General features: G+C 33.3%; 1 protein-coding gene and 1 long non-coding RNA gene across 5 annotated transcripts; one reads left to right on the top strand and one right to left on the bottom strand.

The window, feature by feature from the left end:
- Positions 1-4,483: 4,483 nt before the first annotated feature.
- On the top strand, positions 4,484-10,233 carry LOC141686742 (protein CLP1 homolog). 2 transcript variants are annotated; one of them, XM_074491796.1, is made up of 11 exons: positions 4,484-4,615; positions 4,931-5,177; positions 5,798-5,866; positions 5,940-6,032; positions 6,934-7,175; positions 7,265-7,403; positions 7,517-7,573; positions 8,593-8,727; positions 8,824-9,059; positions 9,615-9,659; positions 9,739-10,233. In XM_074491796.1, exons 2-11 carry the CDS (start codon positions 4,983-4,985, stop codon positions 9,824-9,826), a joined length of 1,299 nt encoding a protein of 432 aa, XP_074347897.1. In that variant the 5' UTR covers positions 4,484-4,615; positions 4,931-4,982; the 3' UTR covers positions 9,827-10,233. The 2 variants fall into 2 exon arrangements, with proteins under 2 accessions (XP_074347897.1, XP_074347896.1); XM_074491795.1 differs by having other exon boundaries at positions 4,518-4,615; positions 4,916-5,177.
- Positions 10,234-10,793: 560 nt separating this feature from the next.
- LOC141682689 (uncharacterized) lies at positions 10,794-16,158 on the bottom strand. 3 transcript variants are annotated; one of them, XR_012559913.1, is made up of 5 exons: positions 15,991-16,158; positions 15,715-15,804; positions 12,518-12,627; positions 11,600-11,745; positions 10,794-11,165 (listed from the first exon to the last, which is right to left on the bottom strand). It is a non-coding gene; the product is annotated as an uncharacterized LOC141682689 (long non-coding RNA). The 3 variants fall into 3 exon arrangements; XR_012559912.1 differs by having other exon boundaries at positions 11,600-12,627; XR_012559914.1 differs by lacking the exon at positions 15,715-15,804 and having other exon boundaries at positions 11,600-12,627.
- Positions 16,159-26,291: the final 10,133 nt, after the last annotated feature.

Below are 26,291 nucleotides of genomic sequence, written 5' to 3' on the forward strand. Positions count from 1 at the left end.
TCAAACATTCACTTCGAAAAAAATTGCCGAAAAAACAAAAATTATGTTAAAATAAATGCCTTTAATAATAAAAAAATATTCAGACATAACTAACATTCATTACGGGAAAACCAGTCTGCAGACAATTTTTAAATTTAACAATAACAATATAAAAACAATGAAAGAACTACAGATAAAATAATTAATATATTAATATTGAAACGACCTGGTAGTGGAATACCAAGATCCTCAGTCTCTGGAATTGTAACTGATATTGTATTTCGTCGTTCTCTTTTATTAGCCATGGTAGAATTTTTAGTAATGCGAGCATCAATCTGCGCCTTTTTGTCTTTACTGTGTAACTTTGACGGGGATCGTAAATTCTTACCAAAATGAACTGAATCGTTCATATTTAAGTTTGGATTATTGCTTGGTATTATCCTAGATGCAGGGAGCTCAAACATACTATGCTTCTTTGCCATTGTTGGCCTATTCTGTAATATTCGAGCTACTGAACTTTGTTGCAAGACTTGACAAATATGGATTGAAAAAGTTAAATGTACTACTACTAACTATCCGAAAGTTATAAAGTTTTTGAAAAGTAATAGTTATACCTGAAGACACTAACTGTTTAGGACTATATGGATTAGCCGATGAGTTTATATGCGTCAATCCAGATCGAGGTGTTAAATCAAATAAATTAAGCCTTCGTTGTGATGGTGTAGTAGTAACTACAAGATTACTTGCATGACAGAGAAAACCTAACATACGAATATTGTCAAACATGCGTGAACGGGCAAGATATATGTTGGCAAACAAAAATGCAAGTGAATGGAATACTATATTTACCGTTTTTAATTGATGCTGAAATATTGAGGTCTACATTCGCATCAAGTGAACGTTGACTGAACAATTTAGTTGTTCAGAAGATTGCAGAGTTTTTTTCCTCAAAGCTGAAAATATGTTCAAAATGTTTTGTTAGTTTGATTTGTGAATTAATCTAGGTTAGTTGCATTACTACATTAAAAAAATGGCAGACCTTTAGGAGCGGACGAAGGAGACAATGGTCCAGGAGAGATCCGTTTATGACCTATTGTAAACAAATTTGCTTATGACCTATTGTAAATGGGAGGAAGATCATTAATTTGCAAACAAATTGTAAACAACATATCGTCCAACAAACCTGATGATGATTCATGGTTCACATGTCCTTCCTTTCTGGAACCTGTTAATTGAGTTGTTCTAGAGTGGTTGGCATGCAAAAAGCGTTCATCCAAACCTACAAAAATTCAGTTACAAATGCTGAGAATTTTGATGAACACCCAAACCTACAAAAACAGAACACGAATTAGATCATACCCAAACCTTTTGATGAATATGTCCGAGACAACGACCCAAGTGGATTTCGTTTAATACCTACAAAAACAGAACACGAATTAGATCATTTAAGGTTGCTACAAAAATAAAACATGAATTACACATACCTGAAACAGAAGATCCTTGAACATTGTGATTGTGTTTCTCGGGAACCTTAGAATTAATAGAAGAGTTCTCTTTACTAACTGAAAATATAAACAACTGACTGGTTATTTTTCTCCTAGAACCTAAACCAAATCATACCATAAACAAATTCAAAACATGATAATTCGAATATGATTTTCACGGGCAAGATAATACTACCTTTCTGTGCAGAAGAAAGAGATAATGGACCATTATTACGCCGTTTATGTGCAGTTGGATTACCCTCTTCAATCATGGCAATATGCTACTGTGTCATAGAATCCAAAAAAATAAAATATTATAACTGATGTATTGTTAATTGATATGAAGAAATAATACATTTGAATTTGAATTATATGTTTAAACTTGATTGAAGCTTTAGTGTATTTTGAATTTGAATATAACTTAAATTGAGGAGTAATCTTAGGCATGATCTTGTTATTTGTTACACAATATTTGATATGATTTTACATTAATAGACATGGGTTTTATCCATGAAACTGGATTATCCATCTTTTAACCCAAAAAAGTGTAAAAATAGAAGAGCTGGTTTACCCATTTAAAGTTGGACTATCCATAGCTGAAAGTATATTTACCAAAATGGGCATAGAGTAGTATAATTTTTTTTGGATGGGAGGGTATTTAGTGTAATTTTTTTTTCTTTGTTAGCAAAGTTTAGGAATATATATTGATTTATAGTCATTTGATAGTCATATATTAAAGTATCATACTTTTTATAATATATTAAGGTTTGTTTCTCGTAAATACAAACTTTAACTTGACATTTTGTTAGAATAAGAACTTTTAATATTTAAATTAAATAAAAAAATTATAAAAGATAGTATTAGAAATACAATTCAACTTAATTGAATGGAAATTCTTTATAGAATATTGTCTTATTTGATTTTATATTGTTTCCTTTGCGATTTTTTTATACTAATGGAATGGAACTTTTTTATAAAATTTTATCTTATTTGGTTTTATATTTTTTTTCTTGCGATTCTCTATAATAATGTTATATTTATAAATTTAAAATTAAAAAATGAAAATGAATTGATAATAAAGATGAATTATAAAACAGTGTAATTTGAAATGCAATTTATGTATAATTTAAATCATGTGAATTTTAAAAATTGGATTTGGTTAATTACAAATCATGCTATAAAAAATTGACAATTTGAAAGTCGAATTAAAGTTTGATATATTATAAAAATTATTATATTTTTAATAGATTAGTTTTTCATTTTAATAGTTTTTTAATAACTACTTTGTATTTATCATTTCGTAAAAAATTATAATTATTCATATACTATTTTAACTCTGATAGGTAAAATAAATTTAGATAAAAAACACTCATAATGATTAATTTCAAAATTTAAATTTGTTGAATATCATTTATAAAACTAAATGATATTTGTTTTTTGAACTGATATATAATAGCAATATACGAGCAAATAACATAATTATGGTCGTTTTGTAAAAGTACATAATTATGATCTTACTTAACACTAGGGATGTATAAAAGAACCGCTCAACTACATTAACCGCTCACACCACTCGCAACCGAACAGCGTTTTGCGGATAATCGCCGCAAAACGTGGTTCGGTTGCAGATTAAAATTTTAATAATCATTTATTTACGGTTTAAATGCGGTTTTGAGTTTTTAAAAATCGCAAAATCATAACCGCAACCGCAAACCGCAATATATATATAATATTTTTTACTCTATAAATTAATAAGTAAAATTATTTATTTTGTAAAGATTATTATTATTAAATATTATGAGACTAATAGATTAAAACTCTTTTTGTTATAATTTGAAGCCTAGATCATTTCAAACCTCAAGTTTCAAGTTTAATTAGTTAATTAACAACTCGCCTATTACCTCATTTACTTTATTAGTAACAGTGCCTCTCACGACGCTGAGATCCTATTTCTAAGAATTTCACTACGCTTCACTAATATTTTTTATTATCACTAAATATCTAAATTTATCAGTACAAGATATTTTGCATTATTTATTTTTGAATGTTAGTTATTAAACTTCTCCGACCTAAATTTATCAATGTTTTGATTTTTTTTTTTGTAAATTTTAATGTTTTATATTAAGTGGTTGAACCATAATAAGTGTTAATTTAACACTTATTTTCAGAAAAGTGTCCATACTTTAAGTTTTTCAAAAAAGTTTCAAAGTTTTCATGCCCGCGTTTGAAAAGAGTGGCTCTCATTGATAGTATTAACCTTTCATAATATAGTTGTGATTGTAATTTACACCGATTTTCGAAAAAATGGTTCATTTTTTTTATAATCCAAAACTATGACCAACTTTATAAAAATTAAATGTAAATCTAAGAAATATGTTAATATCTTGTAAAAATACTAGTTAACGATCGACAAACAATAATTAGTCGAGTTTGACGGAAACCCCTAATTTGAAAAATAAAAATAAAGCGGGCAAGTTTGTAAAAATTTGAAATTTTGATTGCATTTTAAAAATCATTGTAAAAGATGGGCACGCCGATACTATTTAGAATTTTTCCGGTGTGTAACCATGAGCACATGTTAAGAGAAAGTATGATAAATGAGTTGTAAAAATTTAATTTGTGGAGAACTCATTAATAATGATGGAGCCCGACATACACAAAAATCCACATCAATCAATTTTTTACAACTAATTTATCACAATTTCGTAGCATGTGCTCATCGGCACATACTACACAAACCGTACTATTTATACCAAAAACCTCTATTATAGAAATCGGCCGATTTTTCAAAAATCGCCGATAAATCGCTCAAAAATCGGTCAAAAATATTTGTCCGATTTAACCGATTTCCGATAAATCGTCGATTAATTATCCGGTTTTTTAAAAATCGTCCGATAAATCGTAAATCGATACTCAACCGAATAGTTCTGATTTCTGAAATCTGTAACACTGCCAAAAACACAAATTTTAAATATTTTTTGTTTACCGTAAAAATTAGAAACTTATTAATTCCTGTTTAAGAAAAAGAAAAAACATATATATTCTATCCGTCGAGTCTAAACGGTTCAAGCCTGAGAGGCATCTCCTCTACATCAACCCCGTTCAACACAACTACTACACCACTCTCATCCCCCGTTAAGTATTACGCACAGGTAATTTTTAATTTTTTCTTTTTTATCCTATTAATTATAGATAAATAAATGTAATGTATTTGACCTGCTTGATTAATTGTCTCTGTGAACTAAATACACACACACACACACTATATGTATTTTCTTTTTCGAAGCAACCTTGCATACCAATTTTGTGTATTTAAAATATTTATGTTATTTTTGTACTGGAAATTGAAGCCCTTGTTTCATAACAATGCTTGTTTCATTAAATTGGTGTTAGTATAATTAAAGATTACTCAGCTGAATGCGAAATTGAGTAATAATTTGATTGATTGATAGGCGTGGATCAACAAGGCTGTGAGCTGTAGTGTGTGCAGAGGAGTGAGAGTTAGTTGTGATTTACGTGATGGCGGCAGCAGGGGGTGGTCCATCGGCCTCGACTCCCGAGCAGGTTAAGTTGGAAAAGGAATGCGAGCTACGAGTTGAAGTCAGCCCGGACTCGTCTCTTCGCCTTCGATTAGTTACTGGCACTGCCGAAATATTTGGCACTGAGATTGCTCCTCAAATTTGGCTCTCCTTCCCCCCTTCCGTCAAATTTGCAGTAAGCCTTGTTCAAATTTTGAACTTTCCGTTAAATTACTCTTTAATTGTTTGCCTTGTTAAATTTGTGAACTTTTCTTTAAAATTACTCTTTGATTGTCCCCTCGATTTTACTTGGAATGAACCTTCCTACTTTTGTGGAAGTTTAAGCCTTTTTGGACAGTCCTTAGTTATTGATGGCGTTTTTGGTTTGTGAATAAAGATGAAATTTTGGATGTTTGTTGAAGTTTAAAGTACATTCATTTAGCTTTGCTATGTATGAAAAAAAATTGTATGGCATCTTAACCTTGATATATATATAACCAAATCCATGATTTAATAGTATTTATGAATTTAATTTAGCTACTCAAGAGTCAAGATGATGCTGCACTAATTAGTTACTGCATGTAAACGACACTGATTAAGAATATGCCTTCTGGGAGTTTATGTTCAAAATTTTTTTTTACACTCGGTATTGTTAATAAATAAAGTAGCATTTTTTATCTCTTGCCTTGTTCGAGTTTTTAGATTTAGGTTTCTACAGACTACAGTTAGTGATGCCATTTTTATTGTTGCTTAGTACTAGTCACCTGCATGCCCTTCAAAATAATGCCTATGTTATCTTTCACGTGACCATCTCAGGTTTTTACATGGTATGGAGCTACTATTGAAATGGATGGTGCTACTGAAACTTATTACACAGCAGATGAGGTACTTTAATTTGCTCTAAAGGCATTCTGCTAAGTTTAAAGAAGCAACTCATTAATTTATATCTTATCGTCAGACACCAATGGTTAGTTACGTAAATGTACATGCTGTACTGGATGCAAGGAGGAACCGCTCCAAAGCATCTCCCAGTGATTCCGAGTCTTCTCAGGTACTATCTCAGTCACTGTTTTCTGTTAGATATAAAATGTTAGGAGTCTTTATTGTGTAACCATGGCCTTTGATATGTAGCCACTTTATGCACTTTGATTTTAGAAGTATAGGTTGGCATTAGCTTCTGGAGCATATAAGAACAACCGTAATTTTTTTCCCTGTCCAAATGTTATTAGCAATATGCATTAGTAGTCTTCTGTTTATTTATGTTAGTATTAGAGATTGGCAACATCTTCTCAATATAGAGCTCTATGTGCATAGTTTATTCTAGATAGATTTGTGATCTGTCTTGTTTTCTAAAATATATCAAAGTACATATAGATGTAAAAAGCAAAGTTAGAGGCATTTAGTACTTTGTTGATCCTCTTTGTATTCTGTAGCCATCTTTGCAGCTGTATGAGTTATGGAGTATTTGCTATGTATATTTTTCTACTTGGCACTGTTGAAAGAATAATATTTCTTATGAATTAGAAGAGTCCTTATAATGTTGTAGAAGTATCCTATTAATATGTCATGTAAGTTGTAGACAGTTGTAGGAAGGAGGGATACTTGGGTTAGTCAACCTATCCTCATGTTGAATTCTTGAACATCTGAATCCCCGTATTATCATATTTGTCAAATCCTTGTATCCCTGTACTATGACCCGCACCCGTAACCTTGCTTCTTAGATACAGTTGCCTAATCATTTTCTACTCCCTTCTACGATTCATTGCATTAAGTTGGATATGAAACAAATCTATGCATCTGCCCCTCGTAACCTTGCTTCTTAGATACAGTTTCCAAATCATTTGTTACTCCCTTCTACAATTCATTGCATTAAGTTGGATATGAAAACGAATTATCCACAAAAGTCATTTTTTCTTTTCTTTCTAAAGTTTTATAATCTGTTTGTTTGCAAGGGTCCAAGGGTAATCGTCGTGGGACCTACAGATTCAGGAAAGAGTACCTTGTCAAGAATGCTTCTTAGTTGGGCAGCTAAACAAGGTTGGAAACCTACATTTGTAGATTTAGACATTGGCCAAGGATCAATAACTATTCCCGCTTGCGTAGCTGCCACTCCAATTGAGTTGCCTATCGATCCTGTGGAAGGAATTCCTCTTGAAATGCCTCTTGTTTACTTCTATGGGCATCCAACACCTAGGTACCACAAATTGCCAAACCGTTTATGTTGTTCGCTATTCCAATATTCTGTTCCTTGTCAATCATTCAGGTCTCTCACACTTGCTACAGTGCAAATGCAGATCTTTACAAGGTACTGGTCAAGGAACTCGCCAACATCTTGGAGAGACAGTTTGCCGGGAATACTGAATCTCGAGCTGCAGGGATGGTAATCAATACCATGGGCTGGGTAGATGGTCTTGGTTATGAGGTAATCGAGTTATTAACTATATACATCTAAGGTTGCTAGTGTGGTGAAATCGGTAGTTTAAACAGTAATTGCATATATTCTGGATGTTGACTTTTTAACCATACTTGTTTCAGCTACTTCTACATGCGATTGATACATTCAATGCAACAGTTGTTCTGGTTCTGGGACAGGTTAGTTTTATCTCGTCAATAACTGAGATATAGTTATAGTGGTCAGAAGACAATTCTTTAAGTTTCCTAGGTTGTCCATTCATGTATTTGCTATTATGATTTCATCATCTTTTTTATTGCTTGGCATAATTGTTTTCCTAGACATGTTTAAATACTTGACCACAAAATATTAAAGAAATTGCATAAGTTTGAAGTTTTAGAACAGATTTAGTACCTAACAATGTCGTGTATTGAATAGTAGAGATATGTTTAGACTATAAACCAGTTATTAATTATCTACAGCTTCTTCTTTTTACAATCTTATCAACTTGTACCTCACAATTTTGTATATTGAATTGAAAAGATATGTTTGAGACTATTATCTATATATAGCTCCTTGTATGTCCTGTCTTTAATACTCGTCAACTTGGCAGTACCTGTAAGTTACAGCTATCTACTTGATTTGTACTTCATAAATTATATTGTCGTAATTTAATTGGCAATCACTAGAATGTGATTTTTTATACCTTAGAAACAAAGAGCCGCCCCACAGAAAGGGCATCAAGATTTTATAATTTTGTTAGAAGTTTGACTGCTTTATTCAAAGAATTAAAACAAATTTGAATATCAGATATCGGATAATAAAGGTATAGAAATCAGGATATTGAATGATTGATTCCTGTTAAGCCAACATGTATAGGAACAGCCTCACAGTTATGCAAAAAGTTGTCAGGCTCATGTCATTAATTTTCACATGCGTGGTTTGAAGGTTATCATGTTTGTGGATCTTCAACCTGATGCATTGTAATCCAGATTAGGCTATTGGTTTTTTAACATAAAAATCCTTAGTGGTTTTTTATGTAGGAGGTTTTGTGCTGATTTGCACTGCTGTATCTGTTACATGTGTGCTCAGCAAGGGTTAATCTTGAAGATTTTGCTTGTATATAATACTCTTAATACATAAACAAAGGATGAAAATACAAGATCATCATTGACTGTAAACGAGTATCTTCATATTCATGTATTTAAAACTTGTGCAGGAAAAACTTTGTAGCATGCTTAAAGATGTTTTGAAAAGCAAACCAAATGTAGATGTCGTGAAACTTCAGAAGTCAGGTGGTGTCGTATCTAGGAATGCGAAAGTGCGTCAGAAGGCTAGGGGTCACAAAATAAGGGTAATTGAAATTCTTTGTTTTATTTTGAGGTTAATCATATAGTGTTTTATACTTGTATATATTTGAATATAGTGCTAGCTAAAATAATGTTTTCAGGAATACTTTTATGGCCTTACAAATGATCTGTCCCCGCACTCTAATGTTGCTAGTTTTAGCGATTTAACTGTCTTTCGAGTTGGTGGTGGGCCACAGGCCCCTCGTTCGGCTCTGCCAATTGGTGCTGAGCCTGCTGCAGATCCTACAAGACTGGTTCAAGTGAAAATTGACAGAGATTTGCTGCATCTGGTTCTTGCTGTTTCCTACGCCAAAGAACCGAATGAAATAATTTCAAGGCATGGGAATATTTCTTTGTTACTTTTGTTGGCATTTATTTTTCTATTTGTCATTAGAGCAACTACCTGCATTACCTCAGATAGGTTTAATCTAATCAGGCGGAAGGAACTTATCTTGATATAGATCTGGTGAATAATCTCATACCTGTATGAGACACGCATTCCGAGCTGAAGTATCATGGAAACTATGTAACACTATTGAATTAACTAGATTGAGCATTATTGGGGATTAGGTAAAAATGGTTTGTTTTCTACAGCATTGCAACTACTTTTTGTAGCAATAGTTTACTTCCTACATTACGTGTAGCAACAAAAACATGCATTAGGACAAGCATGTACAAGCATTACGGATAGTTCACATGGGTTCTTTTGCGTTAGTGGACGTTTGAGTAATTTACTATCTATTCTGTATTAGCATACAGTGACATAGTAAGATAAGATATAACAACTTTCCTTCTGCTACATGTGCATTCACTTCAAAGTTATATATGGTAAATAAATGCAATCACGAAAAGCATTTTCTTTTGTGATGAGTGTACATCTTTTCTTATGCAGTAATGTTGCTGGCTTCATCTATATCACTGATGTCGACACCCAAAGGTTCCAAACTTCAAAACTACTCCAGCTTACCATTATATATATATGACAGGTTAAAAGTTTTTCAATTTTGTCATTTCAGGAATAAAATCACATACCTTGCACCTTCTGCCGGAGACCTTCCTAGTAGATTTCTGATAGTGGGATCATTGACTTGGATTGAGAATTGAGTTTGGTTAAAGCATTGTGTGTGATTCAGGTATCCGGTAGTCATCAAGCTCATCCAGGAAGATGTCGATAGCCATCTTATTGATAAATGCAAAAGACTTGTGTTTAACCCATGTAATATCGAGCTCACTGGTATGGGAGAAGTGTAAACAATATCGGCGACCTTTGTGCTACATTATAACCAGTTGCACAAATGTCTGTGTTATGTTAGATCCTGAGATATCTCTATAGCCATAGGAATCTGGAATAGTTTGTAAGGACATAGAGTAGGTTTAGATACTAGAGTCCGAGAAAGCGCTTTATTGCAAGAACAAAAAATGCAAGGCTCCGGACTCCTTTGCTGTCATATTATTGAACTTGTATGTCTTGCTGTGATGCATTTTGGATTGGAGTTCTGGCTATTTTTGCATATTGTCTGTTCTGGTACTTTTTCCGGATTACGCTTTGTTCTGCCTTGCATGTTCACCAAAAGTTACATTAAAGTTCCTACGGGGTTTTTGCATTTAGCCCGATGCTTGCGTTAGTTAATCCTAGCGTATTCTCGCATACAAATATTAAAGTTCCAGCTGAGTAGCTGATGAAATTAAGTGGACAGAAAAACATACTACTACTTGAGCAAAAGAAAGCAGAAGGCATTCGTAATATGTTAATAATAATAACATATTATTATTGGCCAAGGTATAAATTAAAAAAGGGCGGCATAAGACAACTGATGTTTGAATTTGTGTCCACTTTCAGACCAATGTTGATATTCCTAATTTTCAGCTGTGTAAAGTGTGAAGTAGTGAATAGACCAGTTTTGCTAAAAGACTAGCTTTGTACTTATTTTCTTAGTTCAAGCTCCCTCTTCCACAAATACAACTTCAATACACATTGGACACTAATGCTGTGTTTGAATGACAGAACAAAGTGCCGTTGATTTTGATCAAAGTTACATCACATGTAAATATTCAAATACTGGATAGCTCAGAAGAGAATATAAGTCTTTAGATATAGCTCAGAAGTCATATTGAACATACGTTATGTATCACAAAAGAAAAAATAGAATACAGGATACAGCGGCGCATGTTCTCATGTTCAGTCATAAACCGAAATAAATACACATAGAAGGCCCTTCAAAACGTTGTTGTAGCATGCTTTCAGCGTGGTTGCACAACCCAATGCAATTTGAGTGCTAAAGGTGATGATATTCTGATTGGTTGTTAAATTATGACTTGCTTCAGCACCAACTGCTACTATAGACAGCGAAACCAACGCGTTGAATGACGTTCATGTTCTTCCAGAGCTTGCCGTATAAATTTATGGCAGTAGGATGCATTCAAAGTGCTCCCTTTATTGTCACTGTATAAGCATTACAAGGTTTCATCAGCAGATCATACACTAGGATCCTGGCAAAGAATTGCATAAAACAACTTGAAAAATTGAAAATAGTAAATTACAATTTACAGAGTTTTTACTTTTTTTTAATGAAAAATACCATTATTAAGATACATAATTCCAACATCAAGGCCTAGTTTACAATCAGAATGAATATCAGTTGATAATCACTAGAAAAGCATAATATAAATATTTATTGGATTGTAAAAAGATATATCTTGCGCCTTTTTAAATCTTTAGACATACATGCTCCTTATTATAAACATACATATACATTTCCACTATATACTCAGCAGAATATATTTGCCAAAAATATATACTTACAAGGTCAAGGTACTAATTTATGCACAGAGCTAGTGATTCATACTACAATGGAAAAAAAGTTATACTAAACTCACCACTTCAGATCTTGTCTTGAGAATGTGAAAGCTACAAATAGCCTTCAAACCACGAATAAGATCATGTCCATCAATGCCGAAGGTTGAAAAAATCAAATGTTGGCCAAAAGGGTAAAGCATGGTGATCCATCAAAAGAAAGGAGTTACTTTTGCAAATAAATATGGGTGGGTATAAACGACAAGAAAATAAAATAGATCGTCAGTCAAGAAGGTAAAAGCTAGAAATGACTAAATTATATGACAACAATTACTTCCCAATGCACCTCTTCTTTAACAAATGATGCACAATGGATCAAAACACAACTGAAAACAAAAGAAAAAAGAAAGAAGAGGTGATCTCTATGAAGTAGTTAATCTAATTACAGGCTAATGCCTACTTCATTATTAAATAATATTATCACTAAAATAAGTAACTCAAAACTTTTATGTAAAACAGCTCGAAATCAAATTCAAGGACTACATACTAGAGTAAGGTTCCTCTCATACATGAATTACTTCAGAATGTAGCACAAGAGTTATAGTCTAAAAAAACTTTTACTTTGTACAACCATGATTTCCACGGTTGCACGAAAAATATTTTGCAACAAATGAATGCAAGCACAAAAGTCTTACACAAACACCATGTTTTATAGAAAGGGTCATTAAACAATTGCAGAATGCAAGTAAAACTAGCCAAAAAAGAAAAACAACAGAAGCCACTGCACCATTCATATGAAAACCTTAATAAATGCCAAAAAGTAGACACTTACAATCATAATATTACAAAATAATAAGTAGTCCCAACAACGGAATTAGTTTTAAAAATTAGCAAAAAAATAATTAGTGCCCAGATCTAATTCACAAAAAAAACTAGTCAATCTGACAATAAAGGAATAGATTTAAAACTCGTTCGAATTTGAAAACATATACGCAACATACATTAGGATCTCTGCACAAATAACTTGAATGTCAGTCGTAAAATTTCCTTCCTTGAGTTGTGTACTGTAAATAGACTTGTAAACACCTTTCTTCGAGCAACATCTAATTGCCTGCAATCAGAGAAGAGCATATGACTCATACAAAACAAGCTGACATAGTTTACTATCAGATTGATGTAAAATAGGCAAACTAATGAACTTATAAATCTTGAAGAAACAAGGGGATTGAACTTGAGTTGCTACACTCCTTGTTTAAAATATCTAATTAAATCAAATACACATCACAACAATTCCGAAACCCATCTCAATTACCACATAGATCAAATATATTTATATAACAATGTTGTTTAAGCCTGATTGATAAATGATAGGCCTAAATTACAATTAAACAGGGTTACATAGATCAATTATTACAAGCGGGTCTCGTCATTACATATGGTACCTATTGATATTCAAATAGATACACAACAACTATGTTAACATATATATACAGAAAGGCATAAAACATCATAAACTAACCTCTTACTTTCTATTGGAGACTAGTCTGTGCTTTAAAAGACAAAGGGTTTTAGACACACGCATTTACACTATAATCTCAGCCCGAGCCATTTTCATGCTACAACCGTCCAATTATCATTTTGTTGCAGAGAATTTTCAAATATTAATGACACGTCTACGTACAAGATGATTTTCTTAGTTTTCTTAGTCAAAGGCTAAGACATTACAGTGGTGGACTGGGCCGCGGAAACAATTCGACACAATGCAACTAAATTTGGTTTATCCTAAAAAAATTATTAAAAGTCTGATACGTGCTGAATTTGGTAAAAAAAATTGGGTAAGATCATCAGATTCGCTAATATGCGGCAAACTTAATATATTACAAACTTAATATATTACTCATGTCAATGAACCATGGTAAAATGTGTTCAACTTTTGAGTTGTAATTATCTGTACATATATTTTAGTTTTTCATTAGTATATTGTAATCAGTTAAAAATTTGATGCTGGGAATATTTTTTAATACTTTAATATCAACACTTGCCGATAAAGAATGTTTGATCATTGATGTAGGATTTGCAAAGTTCTCTTTGTATGATTCTTACATACTTCTATCTATATATGTTTCTATGGTGACTTCATGACAGAAAATCTAATAGAGAATATTGTATTGCGATTCAGTTAATAGTGTTCTATTTTTTCTCAAGTCGAAAACATACAAGCAGCTAATCTGGTTGAATTGTTCAACCCATCAGCCAATAAGAGAACACTTATATATCTAACGGGCCGAAACTAATCAAATTACATTCATCTATCTAACAAAGAGTCAGTCCATGATTTCCTAATTTGAACTAAGATTTGTGCCAAACTTTTTGGCCTTACTCTTTACGGTCCTATTAAAAACATCGGTGACATCAATATTCTTCTCTTGTCATGGGTTGCAATCCAAACATTGGAGTATTGGTTCTTATGTCGTTAATTCACTAAGTAAATTTAGTGTTTTTTTTCGAAACATATGTTTGCTTCTTAAATTTTGCCTACATTAACTTACATCATAAGAAAAGCTAGCCTATACATGTTACTAAAGGTTGCAAATTCATGGTTCTGGAAACCTACACTTTCAGTTAGGAAGAGCAACTTATAATTATAGTTGTAGATGAACAACGAATAAAGTTAGCCCCGTAAATACAATTTAGTCGGAACGTGCTTAAGAATTGGCAAACTACAACTTTGTATTTGTTAAGATATGTCAGACTTATCAGTATGATCTAATAGGCATTTTCGAAATTCATAGTACATTTTCTTGTTAAATTTATTGTTTTCGACCTTTCATGCATATTCCGGAGAAAATTCAAAATCTTGTAATCACGGCAGCAATATATTTTATAATCATGTATTCAAAAACTAATAATATTTATTTTACCAAAAATGCAGAGCCCAAACATAAAATGGTGAAATGACAAAGTTTAAGATGTCAATATAATTAGGATGTCATCCTAATCCAAAATCTGTATGTTGCGGTGTGTGTGAATATTGCACTGTGTGCAATATCTACTTCGATTTTTAAGTTTTAAAGTATTTGGTGAAATGTAAAATTGTCATATTTTTGTTCAATACAATCTCTTATTACACTTGGTGATTGAGGCAGTGCTTAAAAAATAATAATAAAATAGAATAATCAGAATCGTAAAAGAAAAGGCAAAAAAGGAAATAGAATATACGACTCAATATAACTTGATCTACATACACATCTATAACCATGATAAATATACATTTGACCATAGTGGCGTTTGGCTAAGAAAACGAAGAAGATCATCTTGTATGTACATTTATTATTGACATAAGAAAAAATCTCTCGAAAACAAAATAATCTAATGGTTGTAGCATGACAATGGCTTTGGCCAAGAATCTTGCCTAAAAGCATGTGTCTAAAACTTTTTGTCTTTTAAAGCACAAACATTCACATTTCTTTCATACACTTTTTACTAGTCTCCGATTTAATAATAACTATGGGCAAGGATTCAGGTCTTTACTCTTACATCTATCAGAAAGCAAAGGATTTGTTAATGATGTTTTTATGTCTTCATATATATATATATACATATATGTTAACTGTTGTGTATATATTTGAATATCAATAGATACCATGTGTACTAATGAGGCCCGCCTCCGCCTGTAATAATTTATCTATATAAAACTCCTGTTTAATTGTACTTTAGGTCTATCATCTATGAATCATGCTTAATAAACAACATTGTTATATAAATATATTTTATCTAGGGGTAATTAAGATGAATTTCGGAATTGTTGTGATGTGTATTTGAATCAATTAGATATTTTCAACAACGATTACAGCAGACTCAAGTTCAGTCCCATTGTTTCTTCAAGATTTGTGAGTTTTATTAGTTCGCCTATTTTACATTGATCAAATAGTAAACTATCTGATTCAGTTAGAATGATGTGTACATATGTCACCGTACAGTACACAACTGAAAAATGGAAATTTAACGGCCGCCACTAAAATTAACTTGCGGATAAATCCTAATGTTTCACCCAAGCATATCATATTTATTACTTTTCCTCAAAATATTTGTTTGCGGATAAATATTTACACGTATTCTAAAGAAAATTCAAAATCTTGTGGTAAAAGAGTATCTTTCATAAACATGAAATGGTACTTGTTATACGAAAAGGGCAGACCTCGAAACACGAAATATCAAAAGTGAAGATGTCTATATAACTAGGATGCCATCCTAATCCAGATTTTGTATATTGCCGTGTGTGTGATATCTGCATCGGTTATTAAGATTTAAAAAATTGGTTAAAGATATAACTGACACGTGGTGATTCGAGGCAGTGCCGTAAAAATAACAGAATAATCAGAATCATAAAATAAAAACCATTAATATGTACGTTGGTATATAGCGGGAGATAAATGAATATCGAAAAAGAAACAAACAATTAGAAGATATGTACCTGAGACCAAATGGGTTTTTAATCTTCTCCGATGTTGCTTCTTCTCAGTACTCCCATTGCTCCACCGCCAAACACGGCGATGATCTAGCTTTTCTTATTTAAAACTCTGTGTCTGTTGGTAGGGGGTTCTGGGGTTTAGTTGCTCAATTGTCATGACTAACATTGTAATTAAGGATTTTCTAAAAAAAAACATTGTAATTGAGGGGTGATGATCCGGGAGAATATTATAATTAATAATTGAATTAATAAAATTATATATCTATATTATACTACAATAACCAGAATGAGGTATAATTTGGTTTAACCGTTATTCCCTAATTTTGATTATCGGAGAAAATAAATATAGTGTTATATATCTGTTAAACTACTAAATTGTTAAATTACTAGATATAGTCTAGTTATTCTACTAAATTATGATTACAACGTATCCTATTATTAAAAAATAAATAAATAGTGTTATATATCCGTTAAACTACTAAATTGTTAAACCACTAGACAAAGTCTACTTATTCTACTAAAATTATTTCATTATTTTTATTATAAATTTATAATTATTACAACCTCAGTCCCTTCCAATTGTTTACATTTCTGAGTAAGTGTCCGACACGCATTTTAAGGTGCATAAAAAGTATAGTTTTGTAACTTATTTTTACAATTTTCTTTTTTTGAATAAAAATTAAATATTTTAATTTTTATTCAGAAAAACAAAATTGTAAAAAAAAATTACAGAGCTATACGTAATATGCATCTTAAAATGCGTGTCGGACACTCTCTAAAAAATATAAACAATTGAAAGGGACGGAGGGAGTATATATTTACAAAAATATTAAAAAAATTAAAATATGACGGGATAAATAAATTTTTTAAATATTAACGAAAACTCGTGCATCGCACAAGATTTAAGCTAGTTATATATAATTGGAGCAAGGAAGTTAACGTGATACGATTCCGTCTTCAGGTTAGGTTAACACTATAATTAAGAAGAGACATAATCTTAGACAACAACACACCTGTTCACAACACGTACTCAAAATTAAATTTTCACAATGTAAGGTATTATCATAGTTTTAATAGTAGTTAGCAATTGATAAAATTTAAATCTAATAATATTTCGACTCAATAATACAACCAAAATTTACAAAAAGCAAAAAAAAAATCAAACCAAAAAATTGTAAAATGAGAAATTAAAGGTAAAATATTAAAATGTCGTAAAATACATATTATTAATTTTAAAACTAAAACAAAACATAAAATTTTATAAGAGTTGACTAAATTAATTAATGAACATCAACGTTATTTTTTAAATATAACACATAAGTAAAGGTGTAATTAGGGATTGGTCATAGGGAAAATATTATAATTAATAATGAATCAGTAAAATATTATATCATTGTCGGCATTACACAACACACCTATCTTTTCGGAGTCTGTCTATCATGTATAGAATATAGTATGTAGAGAGAAATTAATGGTTAACAAAGTAATTAATATTATCATCATCATTTAAATAAAGTTATTTTAATAAGAAAAATAATAGTACTTTTAATAAAAGATATTGATATTAAAAAGTAAATAAACAAACTCATTTTGCCAAAAACAATTCTTATAATTATCACGATTATAGTATTATAATTAGGATTTAGTGATCAGGACTAATCTATTACTATTTTCGGCTACTCTCTGACTACACTCTTGTTACAAACCAATCTAGTGTTTACTATAATGAGATGGACACTCTCAACGGCTCCCCAATTTTTTCAAATGGAGGTAGGAATCTTTCAGTTCAGGCCAAGGATATTGAAGCAAGGATAAAGGGAGGTCATCTGTTAAAGCTGGGTCGATGAAAGCAAGTAAAGATGATGGTGAAAAAATTCTCAGGGATTTTGTTTGGGCACATAGGGATCTGGTGGATCCAAAAATCAGTGAAGACTTCTTCAAAGGAAATAAACAAGCAATTACAGAAGCTCTGAATCAAATTCATTGGAGGAGCTTGAGAGCTCGGGGAGGTATGAAATGGAAGGAGAAAAGAAAGATTTCGGTTATCCATAAGGATGTTTTGGCTATGAAGAAGGATGCCCGGACTTATATACATGTATTGGTTCCCAATAAAGTGCAAGAGGAGTTAGTGCAAGATGAGAATTGGTAATTGGTTCAGCATAAGGAGAATAGGCAGAAAGGGACTTCCAATGCGAATTTCACCATTTTTCTCTATAATATCCCTGATAATATTGAAGCAAAGGAAATTTGGAATAGTTTTAAGTCAGCGGGTAGGATTTTGGACATAATTTTACCTAGGAAAAGAAATAGAAGAGACAAGAGGATTGGTTTTATGAAGACTTCTTCTGAGCTAAAAGCTGGAACAATAATTTTAAATGTAAAGGAGCAAGGTGGGGTCTGCTCTAAGATTAGAATGAGTATTAATGGGCAAATTAAGGCTGTTGAATCCTGAATGTAAAGTTAGATTCATAGGGAAAGAAGAATTCCCAGCTAAGATTGACGAGATCAAGAGGGATAAGAAGGTGAATGAAAAAATAGCAAAGTTGGATGAGAGTAATAGTTTAGGAGTTGAAATGTTTGAGTATGTTGAAACAGTGGCTGACAAGGAGGTTGAGGAAGGAATATTTGCTACTAAGGTTGCTTTTGCTAAAACGGATGAATCAGCTCGATCTTTGCAATCTAAAATTCAGGCAGAAAGTATTCATCAGGTAAATGTGATTGGTCTACTCGCAAGTTTTTATTAGCTAATTTGAGTGAGAAGAGTTGGGAGGATTTGGGAGATGAGATCTTCAAAAAATAGTTTAGTCATTTTAGAAATTTTAATGACAAGGACTTGAAATGCCTAGAACGGTTTGGCTGCAATCCTCGGGAATCCCTATGAATGCTTGGGTCGAGAAGAATCTTAGAGGGTATACAAGGTGGATAGGTGATTGGGTTATGTGGTCTTGTCAAAAAGATGGGGAGAGTGAATTTTTTGACCCATTCATGTGTGTTTCTACAACAAGACAGGAGAAGATTATTGAGCGAATGAATATTTTAGTTTCTGGAAAAATTTATCCTGTTAAGTTTGAGGAAATTTTGGATTTGAAGGCCTTGAAGGGGAAAATTGAGCCCATGTGTGTATCCAACTTTGGTTTTAACTCAGCTATGCATGAGGATAGTGTGCAACAAATTTCTAATTTTAAGAAATATGTTAGTTTGGAGGATCATGTTAAGAGTGTTGATGTCTTGGCAGGAGATAATGTGAATACCTCCTTGGCAGTGCTGGAGATAAGCAGAGGGATAGGGCTGAACCGGTTACAAGCAGTTGTCCTCAGAGGAATTTGGTTGGTCCAATAGTGACAAATAATAACAAGGGTGTTAGAGATAAAGTATTCGATTCTCAGTCTCCAGAAGCATATTCATTTGAGGAAAATAAAATAGTGGAGGACTTTAAAGATCCAGTTGTTCTAAACTGTAGGAAGAACTCGGTTCAAAGTTCTTTATCCTCATTTCATGATAAGGAGAGTGAGAAATCTGCAGCGTGGAGTCTGTTGGGTCAATGGTTGACTCTCATAAATCATTATGCAATGATCTTGTAAAGCTTAAAGTCAAAGGAGTTGGTAGGCTTAGAAAGTGTAGTAGTAAGACCAGAAATCATTTTGATTTAAAGCTTAAGTATGGTCTGGGGTGCATCAATAAATCTTGCAGAAATAGAAGGTTGGGTCCTTGTTTTAGTCCTAGTCTTAAATTATATGCTATCAAGGAAAAGGAAGATGGAAATGTGGATGAGGTTGCCAAGGAAATCATTAACTGTGCAGATTTAATGGGGTTGCATTTGGTAGGAGGTAAGGAGATTGTTTTGGGGAAGGTGGTAGAACAGTTGAAGAAGGGAGATTTATAGATTTTTGGATATTTTCTTTGAGTAGGATCTTGTAGGTTTGATATTCTAATGTTGATTGATAATGTAAGGGTAGTCTCATGGAATTGCAGGGGTATTAATAATAATTTAACTAGGAGAATGATAAAAGATTTAATTAGGCAAGAAAATATTAATATGTTGAGCTTGCAGGAAACTAAAAGCTTTGTTTGGAATAAATTTTGGGAAAATTCAATTTGGTCCAATGACCGGGTTGAGTGGTTAGTCCAGAATTTAGAGGGTCTTTCAGGAGGTCTGCTAATGGCTTGGAATGAGATTTATGTTCAGAGTTTGGGAATGGATTCATGTAGGAATTGAAAGTGGGTGTTGTTCAAAGTTCAATCTTCTAAGATCATATTTCATGTCATTAATGTTTATGGTCCTCTGAGCATGCATGGTAAAAGGCAACTTTGGAAGGAGCTATCTAATATAATTGCCTTGATAAATAGAAATGGTGTGTTTAGTGGGGGATTTCAATAGTATTAAAGGTAGTAATGAGAGAACCAATTACAGCTACAGGAGAATAGATGGGCAGGGGTTTTCTTCCTTTATTAAAAGCAATAATCTATGTGATGTAGGTTTGATTAATGATAGGTACACTTGGTTTGGTCCACAAGGAAAGTGTAGCAAACTAGATAGATGTTTGTTGAATGATCTTTGGTTTTCGGTTGGCCACTGGGAAGTCAAGGCCCTTCATAGAATGATCTCTGATCATAAACCACTAGTTTTATACTTCAAAAAATGTAAAGGTGCTCCAATTCTTTTTAAAATCTTTAATTGGTGGTTAATGGATGAAAGAATAAGGGCTGATATGAACAATTTTGGAGTCAGACTCAGGCTGTTGTTATAGATGATAACTTTTAAGTTATGTTAAAGAATTTTAAGCTAGGATTGAAGATGTGGAGTCTGGGGGCCAAAGATAGCTTGGAACTGGAAATTGAGACCCTAAAATCAAAAATGGATTACTTTGATCGTAATCATATTTTTGGGGGATGAAGTAGTGGAATATAATGCAAAGCTCACTTTGTGCTTAAAAGAAAGGGATTCAATGTTGAGACAAAAGGTTAGAGCTCTTTGGTGTGCTGAAGGAGATATAAATTCAATTTTTTTTCACAAAGTCATTCCGGAAAGGAGATGCTGCAACAAGATTGGCAAAATTCTATTAGGGGATAAGTTGCTAGTTAAGCCTGAGGAGATTCAAAATGCTTTCTATAATTACTTCAAAGGCATTTATAATAAGGGACAAATGGAGATTTTTCGACTAAACTACCTGTTGTGTAAGAGACTGAGTGATGAAGAGGCTAGGGAGTTGGATAGGGAGTTTAGCCTGGAAGAATTGAAGTTTGCTTTGAACACTTTGAGCAATGATAAAGCTTCTAGTCCTGATGGAATTAATATAAGGTACATTAAAGAATTTTGGTTGTATTTGAAACACAAAATTCTTGAAGGAGTCATTTCTTTTGCTAGAACTGAAGTACTTCCTTCGGGTTGTAATTTTTCTTTCATAGCGCTTGTTTCTAAAATTAGGGATCCAATTTCTTTGAAGGATTTCGGGCCAATTAGCCCGATAAACAGTGTTACCAAATTACTAACCAATGTGTTGGCATTAAGACTTAGTAGAATTTTTGATAAACTGATAGGTGCTAGTCAGTTTGGTTTTGTGAAGGGCAGGCAAGCTTTAGAGAGCATAATGGTACTTAATGAGGTCTTTCATACCTTGAAGTCTTCCAAGGATCAAGGCTTGATATTAAAGCTAGAGTTTGAGAAAGCTTTTGATAGTGTTAATTGGAACTTTCTACTGAAGTCCATGGAATGTCTAGGTTTAGGCTGCAAATGGATTGGCTGAATGAAAGATTTTTTTAACACTATTAAAATATCTATTTTGGTAAATGGATGCCCTACCAAGAAATTCAATATTTCTAATGGATTAAGGTTGGGGGACCCTCTTTCTCCAATGCTATTAAATTTGGCAGGAGAAGTGTTAAGTCAAATGCTCAACAAAGCTGCTAAACTGGGAATGATTAAGGGTTTGCCATTCAGTAAAGGTAATGGGGTTATAACTCATATTGAGTTTGACTTGTAGAGGTCTTCAGCTTGTCGAGATCTCTAGTCTTCATATCTTCACTTTGACTTATCGATAACTCTGAGTTCTCTAGTGAAGGAATGACTTGTCGATATCTCCAATCTTCAGTTCTTTAAATTGGCTTGTCGATATCTTCTTGAGTTCTCGAGTAGCTTTCCTGACTTCTCCACTCCCGGTGGATATTGCTCATCGGTCGAGTAGATATATAGCTCATCCGTCGAGTAAATATTGCTCATCCATCAAGTAGATATTGCTTATCCGTCGAGTAGATATTGCTTATCCGTCGAGTAGATATTGCTTATCCGTCGGTACTTTCTGGACTTCTCGAGTGACTTCTCTATAACATTAAATCTGTGACTTGTAGAGATCCTGACTTAGAATATTTTTCTCCAAACAGATTTATTCAACTCCAAGCTTCTTCAAAATTCTTCTGAGGCATGATCTTCTTGATCTTCTTTCAGATAGAATCCTTAGGCTTGATACTGTTTTAGGAAAAAAACTCCAGTCTGCTCCTTTGTATTTTTACAGACTTTAAGTGTTACAAGTACAAAATACAAATTTAGATAACAATACAACTTACTCAGGGTTGACAAATTGTCTTAGTCTTGTTAAAGTACATGCATGTCTTTTACAACAATCTCCCCCAATTTATGAGAAGATTGCTTAACACAAATTCATGCATGTTAACAAGACTAACCCCAAGTTTAAAACTGATGGAGAATAAAATTAAAACATAAAGCTTGATAGAATTACAATTTGTACAACATAAGATGCACCAGGTTCCATGATTACAAGAGTCAGGTAAAATAGTTTTTACATCTGCTTCTTCTCTAAGTTTATCCTTCAAGTGATTAAGAATTTCAAGTTCTTCTATGATGAGTGTTCCACTTAGAGCTTCCACAAGTTTTTGCCTTGCTGCCTTAGGATAACCTTGGTCCAGATACTCTAAGCTGAATCTTGAGAATCCACCAACTTTGATGTTTAGAAATCTACCATCTTTAGAAATTCTGCTCATCCTTTTGATTTTAGCTCTTCTGATCTTTTTAAAAACATATATATTTCTTCATCATATCTCCTTCTTCTTTCTTCAGCTTCAGCCTTATCTCTTTTCTTTGTTTCCTCCCTATCAATCAACTATTCAGCCAGAGATGTTCTCCATGTCCTTGTTACAGTGTCCTTGCCTTTTAAAAAACTTAACACTCTCTTAATTTCTGCAGGAGTCAAATAATCCACTAACTTTTTGTCTAGAAGAGTGAATGTACCATCCTTAAAATAGACTCTAACTTCTCTCAGGGATACAACCCAGATCTTAACAATTTCCTCAGATGGATGTTGGAAATGGTCTTCATCTGAGGTGCACCAATTTAGAGGTAGAAAGTCAGATTCCTTAAAGCAATTACAGATGACCCTTTCAGTGACTTCCACTTCCTTTACAGACTTGACTTTCTTAGGCTTTCTCCCAACAGATTTGAGCTTGAATTTTAGTGAACGTTTGGATAAAGGTAGGATTGTCATTTTCTTGAGATTTGCGAGGCTTGAGGTGATTGGAATTTTTAGGAAGGAGTTGGCAGTTTGTCTGTAAAGAAATTTTGGCTTAGATGTTTGGGAAGGTTTGATGTTAGAGATAGTTGATGTTGTGGGTTGAGTTAAGGTTTGAGATGGTTGTATTTGGATTTTTAGGGTTGTTTGAGTTCCTGAATCATCATGAGGTTTTTTGCTCTTCCTCTCCCCTCTTCTCTTCTTCTCTTCATCTTTCTTGACATCCTCCTTCTTCTTCTCTCCACCCTTGCTACCAGATGGCTTACTAGACTGACTCGGATTTGAGCCAGAAGGATTTTGATCACTCTTCTTGTGCTCATCATCATCCAAGTCATTATTGTTAAACTGAGTTTTGGGCAAGTTGACTTCTGCATTGTCCAGATATCTCCTTAGTAGCTTTATCATTTCCAAATCATCATGGTTCTTGTTTTTCTTAGCTTTTAAGCTAGTTCCCAGGATCATGATAAGATTCTCATTGCTCCTGACACATTCTTTAAGGATATTGAAAAATCTGAATTGTTTGGTAGTTGGACAGATGTATGCTATACCCTTGTTTGGCTGTAGATATGCTTTAGGAAAGGCAGCTACATGAGCATCTTTTAGTGCAGTTAGTAACTTGGTATCTTCATGAGTTATAGCTCTAACTTTGCTGATAAAGATATCTAACTCAGATGCCCTCCTTGAGACAAGGCAATTGAGAGACACTTGCATACATCTGTCTGTCCCTGAGTCATTTGCATTAACCATTATCCTATCTTCCAGAAAGTTTTCCTTGTTGACCTTGATCAATCTTATGAAATTGATTGTCTTATCCAGGGCCTTTTTATATGTGAAGTGATTGTTGTTGAGAGAAGCTTTTAAGGTATTGAGTAGTTCTTCAAACTCTCTGCTCAAACTAGGTCCTTCAGCAGACCTAATAAGTCTCTCCTTGTCAAGATCAACTTCTTTAGCTTTCTTACCAGCACCCTGAACTTGATGTTGAGATGACCTTGATTGTGCCAACTTGGCCTCTATCTCCCCCTTAGTCTTGTTGGCAAGCATGAGAAGGGGCGTAGGAATTTCAGGCCTTACTTGTTCAGGCAAAGAAGGTAGTGGTATGTTGAGTTTACCCATGATGGCTCCTAAAGCTATAAAATTCTGCATTTGAAGATGCTTATGTGAATCCACCAGAGTTTGGATATCTGTTTGTTGGCTTTTGACAAGAGATGTCAAAGCCTTAACATGTGCAGTGAGAGAGGAGTTGGAGTCTTGCAATGTTGTGACTTGACCCTGTAGAGACTGAATTTACAGATTTGTTGAATGGATCTAGGCTGATAAGAGCTGCTAGATGTACCAAATTATTCTTCTATAGCCTCTTTGATCCCTTCCATAAGCAAAGCTGAGGGCTTAAATCTGCTCTGGTGAAGTTGATCCAGCTGAACATTGGTCTCATTTGAATGAGTAATTTGTTTCTGGATCATTTTATGGAGATCGGTGAATAATTGTTTGAGGTTTTTGACTTACTTCTCAATGGAGGCAAGATCCATCCTGGTCATTTGCTCTGAAAAATGTTTGAAATTAGAAGAGATTTGCTCTTGAGATGGTATGATCTTGTCCATTTTCTCATTCACCAGTTTCCTGATTCTGTCTTCATGGCCAGTAAGTTTGATTTCAAGAGCCTTACCAAATGATAAGTGGCATTTTATACCACTTAGAACGTCTTATAATGGCTTGAATTGATGTCTTGAAATCAGGTATTGTGTGTATTTGATGCATTTTTCTAGTGTTTTTGCATTTTAGGGTATAACTTGCGTATGTAGGAAGAATTCATCAGAAATAGGCCTAGGGAAGTGCTTGGCATTGGTTGTGGAAAGTTGGGGGAAGAACGCAGCAAAATCAGGAGCAAAATTCAGAATTTTCCAGAAGGCGCTTGGGCGCCCGCTCAGGATGCTGGGCGGCCGCTTGGGAGCTTGGGCGCCCGCTCAGGAATCTGGGGCGGCCGCTCAAGGACAAAAATTTTAATACTGAATTTTATAATCCTTATTCTGATGGACTTCTGAGACGGCTGGTTCTTGTGGGCTTCTATATAAGTAGTTCTCAGAGATGTTTCACAAATGGTGGTATCAAGCAAGGAGCAAGGAGAGAAGGAAGAAGACCGTTTTAGCACATCGCAACGAAGAAGAGGAAGCATACATTTTCTTGTGATTGTTTTATTCGTTGTTTCAGTGGATGCTAGTTTTCTTTACTTTGAACCTTATTACTCTTTTGACGTACTCTGGTTTTAATAAGTATTTGTATTAATTTACATTGTGTGTATTATCATGCTTTCATTGGAACACATGGTGATGATGAGTTTGATTATGAACTAATCGTTGTCATGGGATTCTAGCGGATTTACTTATGGATTTCAATAAATAAATTGTTCCGATATCTTGGTGTGTGGTGATTGATTGATATCCTAGTATTGGTTGTGCTTATTCGTCTTATGTGCATAGCTAACAAATAAGATAGTTTGTTAATCTCTTTTGAAGCGACAGTGAATCTTGAGATTTAGAACTTGCCATGCTAGCATAGGTTCATGTATTTGTATGCATGATTAGTGGGTAACTCTAACCGTTTTACTTGCCCTATGTAATCATTATGGATAGCTTGTGCATAAACCGTTATGTTGTCAAATTTTATAGACATATAGGGTCTCAATATAATTGGTGCCTATTCAGCTTCTATTTCTTTTGTGGATGTCTGGTAGAATGGTACTCGTGCAACGAAAGTTGGCGTTTATCAGTTTCGTGTTATCTGATTAGT

This window comes from Apium graveolens, chromosome 9 (genome assembly GCF_009905375.1).
Source record: "Apium graveolens cultivar Ventura chromosome 9, ASM990537v1, whole genome shotgun sequence".
In the NCBI taxonomy this organism is placed as follows: Eukaryota; Viridiplantae; Streptophyta; class Magnoliopsida; order Apiales; family Apiaceae; genus Apium; species Apium graveolens.

Coding starts and splice junctions, on each gene's coding strand:
- LOC141686742 (XM_074491796.1), top strand. CDS start 4,983: ATGGCGGCAGCAGGGGGTGGTCCATCGGCCTCGACTCCCGAGCAGGTT. Junction 7,176..7,264: donor TATGGGCATCCAACACCTAG/GTACCACAAATT, acceptor CACTTGCTACAG/TGCAAATGCAGATCTTTACA. Junction 8,728..8,823: donor CTAGGGGTCACAAAATAAGG/GTAATTGAAATT, acceptor TAATGTTTTCAG/GAATACTTTTATGGCCTTAC.